Raw genomic sequence first — 20,060 nt, 5'->3', positions numbered from 1 at the left:
CGGTTTGAGTTTTTGAGGGCCTTTCCTCCATGAGTTCAGCCATTTGAGTGGAAGCTTTTGACTTTGGTAAAGTATAATTTGTCAAGTGTTTTTTTTTCCCCCTTATTTATTTATAGTTGAGAGTAAGAGAGAGAGCGAGACAGTGTGTGAGTAGGGGGAAGGGCAGAAAGAGGGGGACACAGACTCCCAAGCAGATTCAAGACTGAACTGTCAGCACAGAGCCCGATGTGGGGCTCAAACCCACAAGCTGTGAGATCTTGACCTGAGCCAAAGATGGATGCCCAACCAACTGAGCCACCCAGGTGCCCCAGTTTTCTTTTTTTTTAATGTTTATTTATTTTGAGAGAAGAGAAAATGAGTGGGGGAGGGGCAGAAAGAGCGGGGGACAGAGGGTTCGAAGCAGTCTCAGCACTGACAGCAGTGATCCTGGTGTGGGGCTTGAACTCACAAACTGTGAGATCATGAGCCAGAGTTGGACTCTTAAGTGACTGAGCCAACCAGGCGCCCTGGGACAGGCAGTGTTTTTTAAGATACAGAAAAATAACCGTAAAAGAAAAACCTTCACAAATTAGGGGCACCTGGGTGGCTCAGCCGGTTATGTGTCCAACTTCGGCTCAGGTCATGATCTTGAGGTTCGTGTGTTCAAGCCCTGCTTCGGACTCTGCATTGAAGGCTCAGAGTCTGGAGCCTGCTTCAGATTCTGTATCTCCTTCTCTCTCTCTCTCTGCCCCTCCCCCGCTTGTGTGCACGTGTGCACATGCTCTCTTTCACTCAAAAACAAACTTAAAAAAACAAAAAAACAAAAAACATTGCCTATCCCTAAGTTACAAAGATTCTGCTCTTTTCAGAAGCATGGTAGCTTCATGCTATGTTTGGGTCTGTGGCCCATCCAGAATGATTTCTTGTGTGTGGTGTGAGGCCGGGATCGTGGTTCCTTTTCTCCACATGGCTGTCCAGTTGTTTGAGCATCATTTGTGAAAGAGACTTTTTTTTTCCTATTGTGTGGCTTGGACATATATGTCAAAAATCAGCTGACCAGCTAAATGGGTCTGTTTCTGGGCTCTCCGTTTCATTTCATCGATGTTTTTGTCAGTCCCGATGCTCCTACCACCATCTTGATCACTGTGGTTTTCTCTTTTTTTTTTTTTAATTTTTTTTTCAACTTTTTAAATTTATTTTTGGAACAGAGAGAGACAGAGCATGAACGGGGGAGGGGCAGAGAGAGAGGGAGACACAGAATCGGAAACAGGATCCGGGCTCTGAGCCATCAGCCCAGAGCCCGACGCGGGGCTCGAATTCACGGACCGCGAGATCGTGACCTGGCTGAAGTCGGACGCTTAACCGACTGTGCCACCCAGGCGCCCCTGTGGTTTTCTCTTTAAGTCATAATGTGAGCTGGTGGAGGTCCTCCAACTTTGTTGTTTTGAAAGATGGCTTTGGATGTTGTAGGTTCTTTTCATTTTCATATGAATTTCAGAATCGGCTTGTCATTTTCTACAGAAATCCTGGTGGGACTGTGACTGTCATGGCGCTGAGTCTGTAGATGGATTCGGAGAGAATTGCTGGCTTGGTCTGAGTCCTCCCGGCTGCAGGCACCCCTGTCACGGAGGCTCATTCGCACCCTCTCGGTGCTGTGGTTGTCGGAGCAGGGGCCACACACGTGTTTCCTAACATGTGGTCCCAGGTCTTGTGTTGTTTGAGGCTGCTGCAAATAGGATGTAAAAGTTCGTTTTCCGATTTTGTGCTCCTCATATAGATACTTCCAGTTGATTTGTACATACTGAGCTTGTGGTGCTTCAGTCACTGTGGCTCGAGGTTAGGCAGTGATGTGTTAAAGCAACTGACGGATTATAGCTCTTCTGTATTTTGTTGTTGTTGTTAAATCTCTCTTGCTTCTGTTTGTAAAGCTAATTTTAGACGGTCATTAAAAATGCTACATTGAGTTCAGAACTCAGAGCTGGGGATTAGGTTAAATACACACCATGAAGTTATTAAGCACTAAATATCCTTCACATGGTTTGATTGCACAATGAATTACTGAGTTTTGAGGACACATGTTTATAGAACCTCCCTTCTTGCAAATAAACTTTTTGAACGTATAACGTAGCTATGAAGGCACCTCCATTCTCCTCCGGCCACACCTATCTCGTTCTTCATCGGCAGCTGGTGAAAGCAGCTCGAGCCAGTGTGACCAGCACGGGGTTTAGCGACAAGAGTCCTGCGGCCCAGAAGCCTGAGGACTAGGCTTGGGTTAGACACCATATCCCATGGCGGCCACGGAAGCGAGGCTTATGTGGCTGCTGCCTGGGAGCTCCGGACGTGGGCTGTGGCCCCAGCCTTGCCTGAAGGGACCCCACGGTCCCTCTTGTTTCCTGAAGTTTGGGAAAGTGGGGGCCAGAGCCCCTTACTTTTCATTGGTGACTCACCCCCCAGGAGGGAGGCCAGGTCCCGGGAGACCCCAGTATGGCAGCCCCTGTCTCTGGCCAGCCGAATCTCCATCCCGTCCACCCCAGTGGGACTGTGGTGCAGGCGTGCCCAAGCTGTAAGATGCTGCATGTATCCGCTCAGTGCCACAGGGAATGGCCTTACGTGTGAGTCATGGTGGTTTTCATGACCGTGTTCTCTTGGAAGGAATTCCGCACGTGGCTGAGGGAAGAATGGGGGCGGACACTGGAGGACATTTTCCACGAGCACATGCAGGAGCTCATCCTGATGAAGTTTATCTACACTAGTCAGTACGAGTAAGTGCATCCTCCTCCGTGGGCATTGTGAGCGCAGCCCTGCTCTGTGGGTACTGGGTACAGTCCCTCTCTGTGGGTACTGAGCGCGGTCCCTGTCCGTGGGCACTGTGAGCGCAGCCTTGCTCTGTGGGTACTGGGTACAGTCCCTCTCTCTGGGTACTGAGTGCAGTCCCCTTCTGTGGGTACTGAGCTCAATCCCTCTCTGTGGGTACTGTGAGTGCAGCCCTGCTCTGTGGGTACTGAGCACAGTCCCTCTCCATGGGTACCGAGTGCACCCCTGCTCTGTGGGTACTGAGCACACTCCGTCCCTATGCACACTGAGTGCAGCTCCCTTTGTGGGTACTGTGAGCCTAGTCCCCCTTCATGGTTACTGAGCGCAGCTCCCTCTGTGGGTGGTGTGAATACAGACCCTCTCTTGGTAGGTACTGTGAGCATAGTCTCTCCTGGAGTACTGTGAGTACAGTTTCTGTCCTCCCCACCGTGCCTTACCTTGGTATCTGTTTTCTGTCTGCTTTGTCGCCAGCATCCAGCAGCGGCGTGCTCTGACAAGCCTGGCCCGTGTGCCAGAGCCTCGGGGCGTTTCGCCACGTCTGCTGGGGGAGGCCTCCGCCTCTCTTAGCTGCTCTCCCTGCCTTGGCCTCTGCCCCTGGGCCCTGTCCCCGGGTCCCACATAAACAACCCCTGGTGCAGCGAACGCCCCCTCCGCAGTCTCGGGTCCCTGTGCCGGGATGACAGAGCCGGAGTGGCATCCCCTCCCCCTCTGCAGAGAGCTCTACCCGCCACAGCTGCCCTGCGGTGCCCGGTAGAGCGTAAGCCCTGGTAGAATCCGATGAGGTGTGACGTGTGCCCCGCGTGTGTTTTGAGGGGGCGACGACTGAGGCTCAGTGACGCGGTGTGCCTCCTGCCCCCCACTGGCCTGGGAGGACCCTAACCGGGCTGTACCGGCCGCCCTGCCCTGCCGGCCCTCCGTCACCAGGCAGGGGGGTGCGTGAGCTCTGTACTCTGCCTCCCCGTCCCCCCGCCCGAGCTGCTCTCAAGCCACCTGTCCCCCCACAGCAACTGCCTGACGTACCGCCGCATCTACCTCCCGCCCAGCCACCCGGACGACCTCATCAGACCCGGCCTCTTCAAAGGCACCTATGGCAGCCACGGCCTGGAGATCGTCATGCTCAGCTTCCACGGGAAGCGGGCCAGGGGCACGAAGATCACGGTGAGTCTGGCGCCACCCTGGCTACTCACAGTGGGCCCTGGAGCCGTGGCTTTGCCAGGGATGCAGATTGTCAGGCCTAGCCAGACCCACTGAAGCAGGATTTGCATTTCACAAGACCTCTAGGGGATCGGGAGCGTTTCTCAGGTGGCCTTACGCCATGGCACCCGGTCCTGGCCACACGCCAGAGTCCCTGGAGATGTTGAGAAAACACTGATGTCGGGCCCTAGAGACTCTGATCCATGGAGGGCGACCTGGGTGCGTGGCTCCAGGAGTTCCCCAGGTGACGGTAGGGTGCTGCCACATCGGAGCCCCCTGCGTTATTACACGGGCTCCCACTGCCCGTCCTGACCTCAGCAGCTGGTGCACACAGTTGGAGGATTGTTGAGCTGAAGGTGGCGGGGGGCGGGTCTTAAACAAATCAGCCCTCTGTCCCTGCCTCATCGACACCGGTCACACCGTGCTCACCTGTCATTTGCATAGCCAGGGCGCCTTTCTGGCAGGTGCACCGAAGCGTCCCGGGGAGGAATGCCTCTTCCTAGTTCTCACAAAGCCTTCTTCTTGAATCCTGGTCGGCCAGGGCCCCTGTGCTCTGGCAAGGCTTCTTGTGAGCAGAGCGCAGCCCTGGGGTCCCGTGCGGAGCTGCAGGGCCTGGAGGAGCTCCTGGGTTCAGGCTCAGGAGCGTTTGCGTCCCGGACAGACAGATCTGGGCTGGCGCTCAGGCCAGGAGGGTCTGTGCACTTCTCTAAGCCCCAGGTTTTTTTTTTTTTTTATCTTATCTTATTTTCTTCTATTTAGAGAGGGAGATGGTCAGAGGCAGAGAAAGGAGACTCTTAAGCAGGCTCCACTCTGACCATGGTGCCCAATGTGGGTCTCATGACCGTGAGATTGTGACTCGAGCAGAAATCAAGAGACGCTTAACCAACTGAGCCACCCAGGTGCCCCATCTAAGCCCCAGTCTTAGCCCCTCCAGACTGGGAAGGTTTTTACACCTGGAGGTCTCAAGCACACATGAGCCACTGTGCCGGGGGCCTGTGCACCTCACAAGGTCACTCGGATGCTGTCAGGTCCGTGTTTTCAAAGACCCCTTCACAGATGGGTTGCCTGCCGTAGGCACTTAGTTTTTACGGGCATCTAAGACGTTCTTACCTCGTAAGGAGTTGCTGCTAAGTCGGTGGGAATGCTGGAGTGAGCTCCTTTGGCCAGAGGTGTGCTGTGCTCTGAGCTGGAAACCGTGCAGCGTGTCTGTGCCGGTCTCTGAGCCCCGCTGACGGCCGCCCGCTCGCTCCTCAGGGTGACCCCAACATCCCTGCTGGGCAGCAGACGGTGGAGATCGACCTCATGCACCGCATCCAGCTGCCCGACGTGGAGAGCCTCCGCAGCTTCAACGAGCTGTCCCGCATCGTCCTGGAGGTTCGGGAGCAGGTGCGCCAGGAGCAGCAGCAGCAGGAGGACGGGGCCGAGGACGGCGATGGCCGCGCCCCGCAGAGCCCCCGCGAGCCCCAGCGGGGCCCTGCCCAGCCCAGCGTGGAGCTGCCTGCCGAGAAGGGCGGGGGGCCTGCGGACGGAGAGGCCGCGGCCGCAGCGGCGCCTGCACCCGAGCAGCCGGCCCAGTCCGGGCAGGGGCAGCCGTTCGTGTTGCCTGTGGGCGTGAGCTCGCGGAACGAGGACTACCCCCGCACCTGCAGGATGTGGTAAGGATGCCAGGGCGGCCGCGACAGGCCTTCCGGAGAGCCCCCCTGCCCAGCCAGCGTGGACGCGGGCTGTGGGGCCAGCGCAGGGCTCGCTGCATTGGGCGGGGAACTCTCTCTGGGTTCCAGCTCGGGCCCGAGTGGGCAGCGTCCTTCCCTGGGCTGCACGGCCACATCTCAGACTTCGGGGGCTCCTGAGCTCTCACCCCTGGGGAGCCTCAAAGGGGGCTTATTAGAACCGCCAGGCGTGAGGCCTCCTCTCAGATGCCTGCCATTGCACAGTCAGTCAGGGGAAGGGTAGACAGCTGAGTCTACTGGCGGTGGCGAAGGTAGCCGGTGAGGAGGGGGCCCTCCCCAACCTGTGTCCCTAGAAGCCGGCTTGAGTTCACCTGGTGTCCTTGCCGGTGAGGCCTGTTGGGAGTCTCCCTCCGTCTCCTGCTGGACATACTCCAGCGTCAGTCCTTCATTTCTTCCTGTGGATTCCCTCCCAACTCAGAAAGCATGTGTAAAGGGCTGGTGGTGCACTGTCCTCCCCACAGAGGCTGGGAGGTTCCCTGACGCAGGGCCGGCTTCCTGCTTCTTGACTCATGTTCTTAGGGTTTTGTCTCAGGCCTCTCCCTTCATCCGCCCCGGACCCAGCCCTGGAGGACACATGAGGAGACCCTCGCCCCAGCCCTAACCTCCAGGGCTGCTGGAGCTGAGATGACCTAAAAGGACAGACTCGGGTCCTCAGTCACATTGGCCGCATCCCCAGCCGGCAGCCATGGCTGTGTTGGGCTCTGCAGGTCTAGAATGTTCCATTATTGCAGGAAGTTCTCCTGGACCGTCGCCCTAGAGGACGTGTTGAGGGAATGACCCGTCTCGTGGCATCATAGCCGCTTGGCTTCCACGTGTGTCCAGTTATGTGCAGAGGTCTGTTGCCTTGACCCCTGGGCCCTGTGACTGGCACTTCACATGCCCACTAGAGTGTGGGCAGGGCACTGAGCTCCCTGAGGAGGACTGAAGTGTCTGCATGGGCTGGGCGGCTAAATTGGCTCTGAGTGCCCAGTGCCCCACACCTGCAAGCAATTCTCCATGATGCCAGCCGGTGTCTGCCACTCTACTGGGTCCTGACACTGTGCACCCAGGATGATGTCAGACCCTGCAAGACTGCCCTGCCCCCTCAGCTGCCTGTAATCAGTCCAGTTTGTCTCCGTGCTTCCGACCAGTCAGCTGTAGGTCGGGGATTCCGCGACCCCCTCCTCATGTTCAATGAATGTGCTGGGGCGGCTCACGGAAGTCAGGGAAACACTACATTCACCATCTTGCTGAAGGCGGTGACAAAGGACATAGATGGACAGTCACACGACGAGATGCGTGGGACCCTGACCCGCCCTGGGACTGGGGTGGACGTGTTTCCCCACCTGAGAGCTCCCTGAACCCCATACTGTGGGTTGTTCTGGAGGTTTCCAGACCGTAGGCCTGGTTGGTCATTAGCTCCGTTTGTAGCCCTCTCCCCTCTCTGGGGGATCGCGGAGCAGCCGAGGATTCCAGGCTTCTGATCCACCTGCCATCCGGGAGCCACCTGAGTCAACTCCTAGTGTTCTTATCCTCTCGGAATTTATGTGGGTTTCAGGAGCCCAGCTCCAGGAACCTGAGCAGAGATCAGCGTGTGTTCTGTTGTCTCCCACTGGGAAAATCAATTCCATTTCTTCATGCTGCTCAATTGTCACCAAAGTGGCTGAATTTGGGTTTTCCTGGAGGAGGCATGCAAATCGCATTCCGGTAGGATTTAGACTGATGTGAATTTATCAAAGGTCATGAAATAGGGCTCTGCTGTCCTTAGGAAATGGAAAACTCGTAGTGTTTTGTGGCTCATCCGTGGCTCCCCAGGGCGCTCTGAGGCCAGCCCTGCGGTGGACATGCAGGACCTGCTGAATATTGGGCTCTGTGACCTGGGAGGGGCGTGCTGCGGTCCCTCCTGTTCAGTTCTTGTGTCTGCGAGGCCTTGCCACCGCACCAATTCAGGACCTGGCCTCCCTGTGGCCTCTGGTGCTGCTTTCCCACGTTAGGTTTTCCCCAGACACCCTCCTGTGCACACCCTCAGGCACAGGCCTGCTCTCCTCTCCCGCCCAGGGGAGCCTTGGTGTGGTGGCTGGAGGTGGGGGTCCCAGGAGATGGGCCCAGCCCCCGTCCCTATTACCTATCTGTAGGAGCCCCAAATTCTTGGCAAGAAAGACGTAAACGTAGCTTAGTCTGACCCTGGTCTTGAAACTTGAAACGTGGCCTTATGGAAATCTGGAAGTTCTGCCTGCTGGGTTCGTGACAGTAAGTCTTTATTGATTGTATTTGAGTCGTTGACGTGCTAACATAAGCATCCCTGGAATTAAGGCTGGTTACCTGGGCTAGCTTTGTGAAGGTGTCTTTTGGGACAGTGGTACGTGGTTGGGGCTGCTGGAGACCCTCTTCCTTTAGCTGGGTGAGCCCAACCATTGGCCCGTGGTTTGGTGCATTGGGCAGTTAGGGTTGCTAGGTGATCCGGGCAAGACGGGCTCTCGTGGGCCTTGAGGCCTGCGGCTTCCTGCTGGCGGGAGGAGGGGCTGGCGTTGCAACAGCCCAGGCGGACAGGGCAGGACTGGGGCCCGGTGCACTCCTTCTGGGTCCCTCTCATTCCCCCCCCATGCACTTTTCCTCTTGTCTTTGTTCAGTTTTTACGGCACGGGCCTCATCGCCGGCCACGGCTTCACCAGCCCTGAGCGCACTCCTGGAGTCTTTATCCTGTTCGACGAGGACCGCTTCGGGTTCATCTGGCTCGAGCTGAAATCCTTCAGCCTGTACAGCAGGGTGCGGGCCACCTTCCGGAACGCAGAGGCGCCGTCCCCACAGGCTTTCGAGGAGATGCTGAAGAACATCCAGTCCCTGACCTCCTGACGGGCCACTTCCTGTGGGGCGGCTCCCGGGGCCCCGGACCCTGCCGCCCGGGACAGGAAGCAGCATGCACTTTGGAGATTCGGCCTTCTGACCAGAACACCCACCTCGTAGGAGTCTCGGCCCAGCCACCCCAAAACTCTGTACAGAGTGTGCGACGTATGCCCGTGTCCTCGTCAGTAGCTCATGGGAAGGCTGACTGAGCTTGTCTCACAGAAAGAATGACCCAGGACAGAACTGATGGAGAGGGCTGGCTGCACAGTTTTGTGAACAACTCAGCTGGAGAAACTGGGTTTGTCCTTGGCCTGCTGAACGTTTTTTGGGTCAGGCAAAGCGACCCTGGGGGCTAACGGTCGGGATCATGTGTGAGGCGAGTGACCGTGGCTGCGGTCTGGCAGGGGTCTGGGCGAGGGCCTCTGTGAGGTGAGCGTTCTACAGCCTGGGTGGGGCACAGTGTGTGCAGTGAGGGAGCTCCAGGGGGTTGGGTGTATCAGGCCAGGACCCTGGACTGAATTCCTGTGTCTTTACTAACATGCTTGGATTTTGGACAGAAGCATTTCACCTCTGATGGGCTTGTGAATCAGCGCAGTGGGGTTAGTGATACGGGTCAGTAGGAAACGTCATGGTGGGCCTTTGGGCAGCTTGGAGGCCCTGGCCTCTCTCCAGCTTTAGAATCAAGACCTTTGCTGCAGCCAATTCGAGGCAGGGCATTTGTTTGCACCCCCCCCCCCCCCCCCCATCCACCTCCTGCACATGCTCTGGTGTCAGAAGCCTGAGCTGAGCCACTTGTCCCAGAACCTTCTTCAGAATTCTGCAGGGCCACATCTGAACCAGCCCTGCCTTTTCCCATTTGCTTAGTATACACAGGTGCTGTTCTCGGAAGTGTTAAAGCAGCAGAGTGGTTGCACAAGATGACTTTGGAGCCCCTTTGTGGGTAACAGGGCAGCTTTCTAGAAAAGTCACCCCATACATGTGGAATGCACTTTGGAGACCAGGGCATCTCGGGCTCCTCCAGTGTGGAGACCCTGAGCACGGACGCTTCTGCCGGTGGTGTGCCCGTGTCCCATGGACACCTGCGTTTGGGGACCCACTGTTGTAAGGTCTCTGCTGATCTTAGTGTCTCCTGAAGAACAGAGCCCTGAATGCACGTAGACCCCCAAGAATTAGCTCCTGCTCCGCTTCCAGCCTGCAGAGAGCTGTCACCATGCTCCCCTTGCATGGCAGGCGCTCCACCGGGGCGGGGGGCAGACTTCATCCCCCTGTCTGTGGCTCGTCCCTGCTGGGTGGACTGTGCTGAGCCCTTGTGCTGGGGGCAAGGGACCCCAGGGAAGGGGGCAGCTTTGTGGTGCCTTCATGTAGAGACCAACTTGAGATGTCCCATGAAACATGTCCTGTTTTCCTGACGAATTTCTCCCTGACTGGCCTTGTTTTTTTTTTTTTTTTTTTTTTTTTAAATAAAAATCCCTATTGCTGTAGCTTCAGTACATTTGGCAACTTTGAACTTCCTTTGCTTCCCAGAATCATAGAATTGATAAGCTCTGGGGCATGGCCCCTAAAGGGCAGACTTTCTAGGAGGTTCTGTTCAGACTTTGACGCGGGAAGGAGGCAAGTGGAGAAGGCGGGGGGGAGGGGGTCCCTCCTGGCCGGCTGTCGGAGATGCTGAGCTCGCCCCTCACATGCTTCTGGTAGGACCTGGAGTCAGGCTGAGGCGTGGTCTGTGTTCGTGTCTTCCGCAGGACCAAGCAAACCTCCAAGCGTTCCCATCCCTGCCCCTTGTGGCTGCTCCCGCATGGCAGTAACCAGGTCCGCGAAGCCTTGGGCAGGACAGGGCAAGGCCCGCTGGGTGTGTGGCCGCTGTGTGTCCCACTTTGCCCGAGCCTGGGGCTCTCTCGGAGGCTCATTCTGAGGCTTTTCCACCTGGGCCTCCCCTCATCCTTGAAACCCATTTGGATCGAAGATGAACCTTTCTGATGAAAAACCGGTCTCAAACCCAGACTGTGGGACCTGCTTCTGGAGCGTGGGCCTTTTTACGTGGTTTCCACTGGCAGTGGCTGTTGGCTGCATTCGCACCGTCCCGTCTCTGGTGTCAGACGGGGGCCTGTGGGGCCGAAGGGTGGGCAGTGGCCTGGGTAATGCCAGGGGGGGTCCGTGGCGGTGGATGGTGAGAGTGTGTCACCTGTGCAGCCGGGGGCCCAGAGTACGTGTTGTTTCCCACTTGGCGTATCCGTGGCCGGTTCTGGTTTCCAGTTTGTAGGTGAGTGTGCAGGGTCCGTGCAAACCAGTCCCAGCAGGCGCCCCTTCCGGCAGAGTGCGCACCCCACTCGTCAGGGCGGCTTCCAGCCCGTTAATTTGTTGCAGGTGAGGATTCAACAAGGCTGAAGTTGTGGTTGGAAGCCTAAAGGCAGCTGGGGTTTTGATAAAGCAGGTCCCCAAAAGGAACCTGAATGGCCCAATTCAGGGGCTGTCTACGCCCTTATGGAGCTTGACTGGGGGAAGGTGGCAGGTGGATCCGGGTTGGTCTTTGGACGTTTTCCGCCGGTTGATGTCACCTTTACTCGCCACCGAGCTGCCGTGACACCGGGGACGTCTGTTGTGCTTTATGGTGGCAGGAGCCTCAGTTGTGTCTGTGCACACCTGGGCATGTGCTGTTCTGGACTTGACCCGGAAGCACGTGATTAGAGGTTTCCGATGTGAGTCTTTGGGTTCCTCTGTGTTGGGGCTGAAGGTTCCCTGCATAAGGCTGCTGCAAATGGCCTTGATTTCTTCCCTGTGCGAATCGGGCCTGGCGGTCTCTCTGGTTACGCTGGCCCGCCCAGCTTAGACCTGCAGTGTCTGCTGCTGGGGAGCAGGTTTGGAGGCCTTGTGAGGCGGGGGTTCCAGAATCCTCCCTCCCACGGTCCAGACGGGGCCTCGCTTCCTGGCCTCACCCCTCAGTCCCTCTGTCTGGGCAGCTGGCTCCCTGTGGCTGTTGCTCAGGGTCACAGCCACCCAGCCACCCGCTGCTCCCTCCTTCCCTCCCTCCCCTCTTGTCCTAATCCAGGTGGCTTGGGTGGGTGCCTGTACCCCCGGCGTTCCTTCTGGCCAAGGCAGAGGGCGGGAGGGCTGCCACGGGGGTCTACGGTTAGGAGCAGGCCGGGCCTGCTTTCCCACTTCATGTGGAACAGACTTCGAGCCGGAGCCGCCGTGGCAGACTTCCTCTTTCCCTGAGAACCTGGCGTGGTTTAGTGCTGGGGCCCAGTCGGGCAAGGCCCCTCCGTCAGCCAGCTGATCCTCTGTGCTCGACGGTTGCCATGTTCGGGGCTGGATTTCTATCTGTGGGCTGTCCGGGTGTCTCGCCCTGCTGAGGTGTGGTCACCTTGTAGTGCTCGTGAGCGGTGATGCAGAAGAACCTGTCCAGTCCCTTTACTTGGCAACTCAGTCACGGGATTCCTGGGATTTCTGAGCCCCTCGTGCCCACGGTGTCTGCTGTGTTGAGGACGAGCGCCCCGTGTAGACTCAGTGCTTTGAGGAGGCTGTCCTGCAGTGTGAGAACCTTTCACCCCGTCTTCTGCCTTCGTGCTCCAAGTGCTAGGAATGCTTATGGGAATGTTCTCATGCAGCCCTCCCTGGCTTGAGGCTAGCGTGCCCCAGTCCGTGGCCAATCCCAGTGCTAACATACGCTGACGTCCCTGTCTATGTTTGGGAGATCCAGAATGTCACCTGGCTACACGTTCTCAGAAGCGTTGAGTGAGTAGAGAAAGCCATGACGCTGTTGGCTTGCCCGAAGCTGTGCACAGGGACGAGACAGTGCCAAAGTACCGAGTGCTCGGTGGCGTGGGCGACCAGCGGCAGCACCGAGGCTTGGTCCTTTGTGTGCTCACAGGGAGACCAACCAAACCTAGGAAGGGCTCCGAACCCGTGCTTTTTTAGTCTGATTTTACTTTTGGTTGTTATTTGAGATCACATAGCCTACTTGGAGAAGAAGCACATTTATGCTGCTTGATCTTGAAGTCCCACGCCCTGACAGCCACAGGTGAGGTGTGGGGAGTCGCTGTCCCCCCCAGGCATCTGCTCTGGTGTAGGGTGGGCTGGAGCAGGGGCCATGCAGGGCCACGCCCCGAGGAGCCACTGCCGTGAGCCTGTGCCCAGCGTTGTCACCGGATGGGACCTTGTGGGGCTGTTTCTCCATAAACCAGTTTTTGAAACCTTGTTGTGTGCTTTGTAATTGTTTCTTTTGGGATGTGATCCAGAGCCATAAACAATATGAGGTGGGGGGCTGACAGCCAAAGGAGGGGGCTGGATCCTGGCGGGGTTGGGGGCCCTCTGGGAGCCTCTCACATCAGGACTTGACTGAGCTTTGGTTTCTCTGTCGTGGAATGAAGCGGTAAGTGATCCCTTGGAACCCAGACCACGGTAGGTCTCTGGATCCCTCTTGACCTTGGCTTGATATATGGCCCCATCCCCGAGCGGTGGCCCAGAAGGAGTGGGGACCACTGTGGGATTTTCTTAGACTAAGTTCAAAAAGAGTTTGCTTTTTCTGAGAACAGGATAAGATTGGCCGAATAGAAGAGGACTGGGGCTGTGCTCTGTGGTGGGCACACAGCTGAGGGTCTCATTTTCGGGTTTGTTTTTTTCTGTTTGTGAAAGTTATCTTGTGAACAGTGCAAGAATTTAATACGGGAAGTACAAGAACCTTCTGTTCCCACTCGGGCAGGAGCACTCCCCTCCTCTATCTGGGCACTGGCTTAGGCCCACTGGTCCCCTGGAGGAGGGCTGGCTGGTCCTTCCCCGCAGGAGGCTGTGGCTGGCAGGGCCCTGGCCAAGCACCGTGTGTGTGTCATGTATCTCCCTGTGCTCCCTCCTGGGGCCCTCTGTAGGCTGGCCTCTGCTGGGGGATTTAGGGTGGCTGCATGCACGTGTGACACCAGCCAGCATGACTTGAAAATCCATGAGTGCTGGAAGGCTGTCTTCCCAGCACCTGGTTTTTGGAAACAGGGCTGCAGGGGCCAGATGCTCTGCACACGTGGAGGGCAGCGCCTGCAGCCCCTTCCTCCACCCATAGGCCCTTGTGTGGATGTCCAGCTCTGGGAGGAACAGGTGTTTCTTGGGGAGCAGAACCAGAGGGAAGGAGGTAGTGACTGCCCTCATGTGTTGGGGGGCCCTAGAGGGAGGTCTCAGAAGCAGACCCAGCCTTCCCTTCCCAGACGGCCTTGCTGTCCTGCAGTGACCCAGCCACAGACCCAAGATCTTTATGGGGACCAGTCCCACTGCTGGCTCAGCACCTCCTGACTCCTAGGGCTGCTCTGTCCCCAAGCCCTAGCTGCTTGTTTGGAGCTGGCTGGGTGCTCAGTCTCCCATGTGTGGGGGCATGGGGTTCTGTGCGGGCCATCTGATGCTGTAGGGTATTGAACATCCTCCCTGATCTCCCCATCATGGCAACCCCAAATGCCTGCAGACATGGCCGGTGTCTCCTGTGGGTGGTCACCTTGTGGGGAACCATGGGGTCAGTACCTGCACCTCCATGCTCCACACGTGGTGCTGAACGTTGTAGACACAGCAGTGAACAAGCGGCAGGGTCTCAAGCCTGCACAGGTCACAGCACAAGATGGTCCCCCAAACGGGCCTAGGGGCCTCCCTTGGACACTCGGGGGTACCCTATCAGAGTGTGGTCTATCCCCTGTGCGGTGGAGTGTCAAGGCCAACACAGAAGCAGGCATATGGACTGTGGTGCCTGGCTTGGGTGATGCCTGGCCCAGTACCTATAGGGCCTAGTCTGTGGGTGAAGTGCTGTGTCCTCGCCCGTCTCCCTCAACCCAGGAGGGACGTCACTCCCGGACCTTCGGCAGGGGCCCGGGAGCTGGGTCTCTGGTGCTCCGGAGTTTTGGCTTCCCCCAGTACCGGTGCTACCGTCCCTGGCACCCTTGTCCTGGCCCCTGGTGGTCAGGAGAAGGCGAGGGCCATTGTCGGCAGTAGTGCTGCCTGCGGTTGGGCCCGTGGGGTGGCCGGGTGTGCAGCTCAGCACCACCAGGAGTTTAGGGAGGGAGATGCCTGCCCAGCCCCGGGATGCTGAACCACGGCCTCTGGGGAGAGGGTTTGAGCATCCATAGCTTCCCAACCCCGCTAAGGGTTCTGGTGCTGCATGCAGCACACCTCTTCCGTGGCTGTCCTCCATGCTGTGTAACAACTATCTCCTTTCCCAGTATCTTTTGGGAAGAGGGCTCAGAGGAACGTGTTTTTAACAAATAGCTGTCCCTCGCTCTTTGGTGACAGATGGTTGAGCTGTCCTTTTTCCTTTTCTTGGTTAGGTTCGTTGTGATTTATGTGAATGTTTAGCGTGTGCACGCAGCTGTGAACAAGCACCACGATCGGGATAGAGTCCTACTCCCCTTTCCGAGCCGCGGTCACTGGTTGGCCTGCATCCCATGGCTCTGCCTTTCTCAGAACGTCAAGTTTCCAGAATAGAGCCACAGCACGCAGCGTGCCAGTCTGGCTTCTTTCACTCACCATCTCCCTCCAAGGAGCCTTCTTAGACTCTTTTCTAATACTCCCCCGTGACCTTTGAATACCATAGATAACACCGTGTGCATTACGTGTGGGTCTGTGTCTCTATGCATGTGCGTGTGCTTGCATTCACACAGGCACAGGTCACGTGGTGTCCCAGGGACAGAAGGAGGCCTGGGTCTTGCACTCAGAGCCCCCAGGAGCCCTGGCTGCCAAGCTGAGAAGGGACTGCTGGTGGAGGTGGGAGGCATTGCGCAGGAGGCTGCCGTGGGGATTTGGGTTAGAACAGGCCTGGCCTGGGAAGTAGATCTGATTTGTCGTCTGGGTGTGCTGCTGGGCCGAATGCGGTCTCGGGAGTCCCACCTGTTAGTGGCTCGGCCCTGGGGCCCACCTCAGCAGAGCGCTGTGACCACTCTGTGGACAGCAGGTGCCCAGACACTGGCTCAGGGATGCTGTCATCTCCGCCAGGGAGCCCTAAGCCTGCAGGGGATGGGCAGGTCAGCCCCTCTACAGATTGTCGTTCAGAGAGCTGCTGCTGGGCACCCCTGTGGACCAGAGGCCAGTGAGTACCTAGACCCAATTCCTGTTGTCTCCTCAGGCTCCTTCCAAGACCTGGGATGGGGACAGAGGCTACGGAGCCCGGGTAGATGGCCCTTATCACCATGGAGCGTCTCTGCCCTGCTGCCAACATCCCATAGTTCTGTTGGGGCGCAGGCTTCCAGAGCGCCATGGGCATGGGGAGACCTGGTGTGGAGCCCATCCCAGAGGACGCTCTGATCTCATGGAAAGCACTAGGACATGGGTCCTTGGTGCTGGGCTGAGACATGACAGGCATCTGGAAATGAACAAACTCTCTGTGAGCCTGGTTGTCTGGCTTGGGCTGCGTCCCTCTTATGGCACTCTGATGATGGTAAGGGTGGTGGTGGTGGCATCTCAGCAGAGTGCAGGACACGGTGAGGGAGAAGGAAAGGGAGACCAAGGTGCTGAGGGTACACAGCTCACTGAAGAGAGAGCTCCAGAATGGTGTGGTTGGAGAGGCAGGGACAGTAAGGGGTGACAATGGAGCCTGCGACCCCACAAGGAAGGGTAAGGATGTGGGGCAGCAGACTTGTACAGAATGATGCCCACCACTGGGGCCGGTCACATGCAGGGCCCCAATCTGAGTGAAAAAGTGAGTTCTGCCTCCAGGGAGCCATTAACACAACATACTGCAAGAGTCTGTGGCACCTGGCATGACCTTGACCCAGACTAGGCTGCGAAGGGTTACTTCAAGAGACCCCAAAGTGTTCCTAATGAGGGACGTGAGCGTGTGACTCTTGATCTTGGAGTTGTGAGTTTGAGCCCCACTTTGGGTGTAGAGATTACTTAAAAAAGAAAAAAAAAGTTTAGGGGTAGCTGGGTAGCTCAGTCGGTTAAGCGTCCGAATCTTGATCTCAGGGTCCTGAGTGCAAGCCCTGTGTTGGGTTCTGCGCTGGACGCGAAACCTACTTAAAAAGTTTGAAAAAAATATTTTTAAATCTTGTTTTTACCCAACCCACGGGCTTAGCTTTGTAGAACCCCTTTCCTGAGCCTGTCATGGGTCAGTCAGGCAAGGTTATCCTGTGATAGCAAACTTCAAAACAAAATCACAACTTCTGGGTTAGCAACAATACAGGCTTTTGTAGTCACAAGGTTCTCAAAGACACGGACGTGGACAAGCCAAGAGGAGTGGGAGGTGGCAGTACCCCAGCCACAGCCCTGGCGGCAGCGCTCTGGTGGTCCTGAGGACAGTGTCCTTCCTGCTGGTGGCCTCTCCCTTGTTCTGTCTGCCCACAGGGGTGGGCGTGTGACCTGCCCCTTTGGGCCCTCTGTTTTGGCAGCCAGCTCTGTCATGTCACACGGGCATCCCCACTTGGCCCCACCCCTGCTTGTAACTGTGGGTCAGGTCCTCGTCTGGAGTAGAGGACAGGCCCTTTTCTCTGACTACTAGAGGAGGTCCATATCTTTGGGAAACCCGGTTTGGAACAAGGGACCGTGCAAGAACGTGGACCGTGCCTGCTGGTGTTTGGAGATGCGTCACTCCTCTTGCCTGAGCTCCGGCAAGGCTGTGGTCGCCCTCCTTCACTTGTTCTACACCTGCCCAGGGCTTGTCGGTTTGGAAAGCTTTGTTGGTGCTCACTTAGCCCTGTGCTGTTGCAGCCTGCCCCCCCCCCCCCCCCGCCACCTCCCCACACGCAGGAGTGGCTGGGGAGAGTCCCCTCTGCCACCAGCTCTCTGAGGGCACAGCTAGCCCTGGACCCAGGCTCTGTGCCAGATGCAGGCGGCACGAGGCTTCGTGACCATCTGAAAGAGCCCCTCCAGGCTGCCAGGGATGGTCACAGGGGTGGCAGGAGGGGCCTGTCCTGGCTGATTTCCCTAAAAGCCAGTCCTGAGCTAGGACCTGCAGGTATATTATTGGGGAGATGACCTGGGATAGGGTATGGGGAGGTGAGAAGCAAGGGGCATTGCAAAGGGCATCATCAAGGGAGGGGGGCAGGAATGTGGGCAGCTGGGGTCCGGTCCTGCAGGGAAGCTGGGGGGCAGTATGCAACATGCCCCAAGCTGTCCCACCTGCGGGCACAAAAGCTCAGATACTTATCCACGTTCCCTGTCACTGCTGAGGGCTGCTCCCAGGGGCATTAATCCTGACACTCCTGGCCTGCCCCCAGACAGGGGTCTGGAGACTCTCTGGTGGCTGGGTGTCATTTCCGGGCAGTTACAGGAGCTGACAGCCATGGACACGTGGGTGCTCTGGGGATGGGGAGGAAGAGACACACAGATGCTGGCCATGGCTGCCTCAGTGGCCCAGCACTTCTCCATCCCCTTCAAGCCAGGCCAGACTGTTCCCTCTGGTCTGGTGGCTCCTGCTAGCTCGGTGTGCTCCTATGCAGGTCATATAAGGTCGGGAGTGGGGACGGGCCCAGGGAACAGTGCAGGTGGAACACAGGCCCACTCATCATGCTCTCAGCCGGGGATCCTCGGTTGGTGACCGCACTGCACAACTACCCCATGATTCTGGGACATACAGGTCTCTCTCTGTTCCTCCTCCTCCTCCTACCTGGGGGTTTTGGAAACAAAAGCCAAACCGAGAAATGTTTAATGGCCGCAGGCTTCTCTGGTCTGACTTCTCTCCTCTGAGGCAGTGGCAATGAGCCAAGCTCTGCCTTAAGTGGGTAGGGAAAGGGAAAATACAGGGAGCTGCCACACTTCTGTAACGACAGGCTGACCTGCCCGGGAGGCTTACACCGTGTCTGGTCTTAAATCTCATCTTCTCCAACGTCCTGTGGATTGGTTCTATGGCTCTATTTTACAGATGACACCCAGGCTTGGAGAAGTGAGGCGAGCCTCCTGATAACACACAGGCAGGGCCAGAGTTGGGAACAAGCTCCTGTGACTGAGCACTCAGGGCGGAGTGGGCAAGGACTGCTTTGGATCGCTGTGTGGTGATGGATTTGCTTTCCTGGATTGCAGTCGTCCGTGTGCAGTCACTACAGTGACACATGCAGTGCACCCACTGCATGCTGTGGGGTCTGGCTTCTTCTACACTGTTGTGGGTTGCGGTTGTGTATTATTCGTCATTGTGTAGTGTTCTGGTTTCTTTCATCTTTTCTCCTGCGAGTGGACATCTGTGGCATTTCTGGTTTGAAGCTGTTAAAAGTTGCTTTGGCTGGGTTTGTGTGTGCCTTCTGGTGGACTAAGTTCTTATTTCTTTGGAGTGTATACCTGGGCAAGGCACTGTTTGGTTACAGGCTATTCATTCAGATGTTTAGGTTTTGTAAATATTGCCAAACGGTTTTGCCAATAGTTTTCAATTTTGCGAGCAATGTATGAGGGTTCCACCTGCCACATCCTCAATAAAGCTGGCATTTGTTAGACCTTCTAGCCACTTCTGAGGAGGGGGAGGTGATGGGGGCAGGGATGAGCTATTCTTGACATGAAACAGCAAGACAGTGTGCCAGAGCTTCCAGAAGCATGAGCCTGCCTTCTGTGCTGCAGTGATATTCCTGTCGGCTCAGAAGGAGAATGGAGACTCCAAGGCAGGCGGGCAGAGACAAGAGAGCTGTAAATAAAGTGCTAGTTTAGTAGTGAGATTCCTGGACAATTTTGTCATGAGCTGTTAATAAAGAGACTAGTGACATTACTTACACAACACGCAGGGGTGATGTTTGAACTATGTGGCAGCTAATATGGCAGGGGCACTGCCCAGTGAGCTTGGATGCCGGCCAAACAGCATACATGTGAGCCCTGGCTGGAAGTTCAGCCCTGTTCATAGGTTCTGACCCTAACAGTTCAGCAGCGGAGCCAAAAAACCTGAGCAGTGCCCGGGCGCATCCTGTTCGCTCCACGGCTAGGAGGCAGCCCATCGGGGTGCCGCCCGTCAGGGTTAGTTACTCGTGTTGGTTTGGGCAAACACTGGATTAACGGAGAATATTACAGTCGGCATGAAAATACTAAAAGGTGGGGGTAAACTCGTTTGCAAGAGTTGGAAACTGGAGTCTGGGATAAAGCAGAACAACACGGAGAGGCAGACCTCATCCGGTCTGTAAAGACGCGCGGCCAGTCTCGCGTCCAGCGACCGCGCATAGCGCGGGGACTCGGGGCCACGCAGGCAGGCACCGTCGGGACCGCAGCGTCCAGGCCTGGGCTGGCTAGGCGGCCACCACGTGAGATGCAGTGCGCACCGCTCCGTCGGAACTTGAGAGAGGCAACCGGCGGCCTGAGGGCGCCACGAGTTACGCCCGGCCGGGGGCCACTGCCTTTTCACCATTCAGCGCCGGAGACCCGGGCAGAGATTCTGAACCCCGCTCCAGCCCGGGAATCCAGCTACGCTCCGCCTCGGTCCGACCTGCCGACCCTACGTCCTCGAGCCCGTGCCGCCAGGGACCAGTCAGCCGTCAGATGAGGGCACATACCTAAAAGACGGCGTGTGATTGGCTGAGCTTGGGCCAGTCAGCGGCGCCGTCGGGCCGGAAGAGCGGGACCTGGAGAGGCCGGCGGGCGGAAGGGGCGGGACCT

General features: G+C 57.1%; 1 protein-coding gene and 1 long non-coding RNA gene across 5 annotated transcripts in view; one reads left to right on the top strand and one right to left on the bottom strand.

Moving 5' to 3' along the window:
* FBXO31 (F-box protein 31) overlaps window positions 1–12,734 on the top strand; it is a 45,542-nt gene extending 32,808 nt beyond the window's left edge. For all 4 annotated transcript variants that reach the window (XM_045046861.1, XM_011290281.3, XM_011290282.3 and 1 more), the window contains 4 exons: window positions 2,632–2,741; window positions 3,798–3,951; window positions 5,242–5,642; window positions 8,327–12,734. In XM_045046861.1, coding sequence (XP_044902796.1) covers window positions 2,632–2,741; window positions 3,798–3,951; window positions 5,242–5,642; window positions 8,327–8,549 — 888 coding nt within the window. In that variant the 3' untranslated portion in view covers window positions 8,550–12,734. The remainder of the gene's footprint in view (window positions 1–2,631; window positions 2,742–3,797; window positions 3,952–5,241; window positions 5,643–8,326) is intronic.
* A 4,905-nt stretch (window positions 12,735–17,639) lies between these two features.
* Window positions 17,640–20,026, bottom strand: LOC123382390. Its single transcript, XR_006590689.1, has 2 exons — window positions 19,191–20,026; window positions 17,640–19,104 (listed from the first exon to the last, which is right to left on the bottom strand). It is a non-coding gene; the product is annotated as an uncharacterized LOC123382390 (long non-coding RNA).
* Window positions 20,027–20,060: the final 34 nt, after the last annotated feature.

The sequence above is a fragment of the Felis catus genome, chromosome E2 (assembly GCF_018350175.1).
Source record: "Felis catus isolate Fca126 chromosome E2, F.catus_Fca126_mat1.0, whole genome shotgun sequence".
NCBI classification, from domain to species: Eukaryota; Metazoa; Chordata; class Mammalia; order Carnivora; family Felidae; genus Felis; species Felis catus.
The sequence above is the reverse complement of the archived record's forward strand: the minus strand, read 5'-3'. Positions and strand labels throughout refer to the sequence as shown.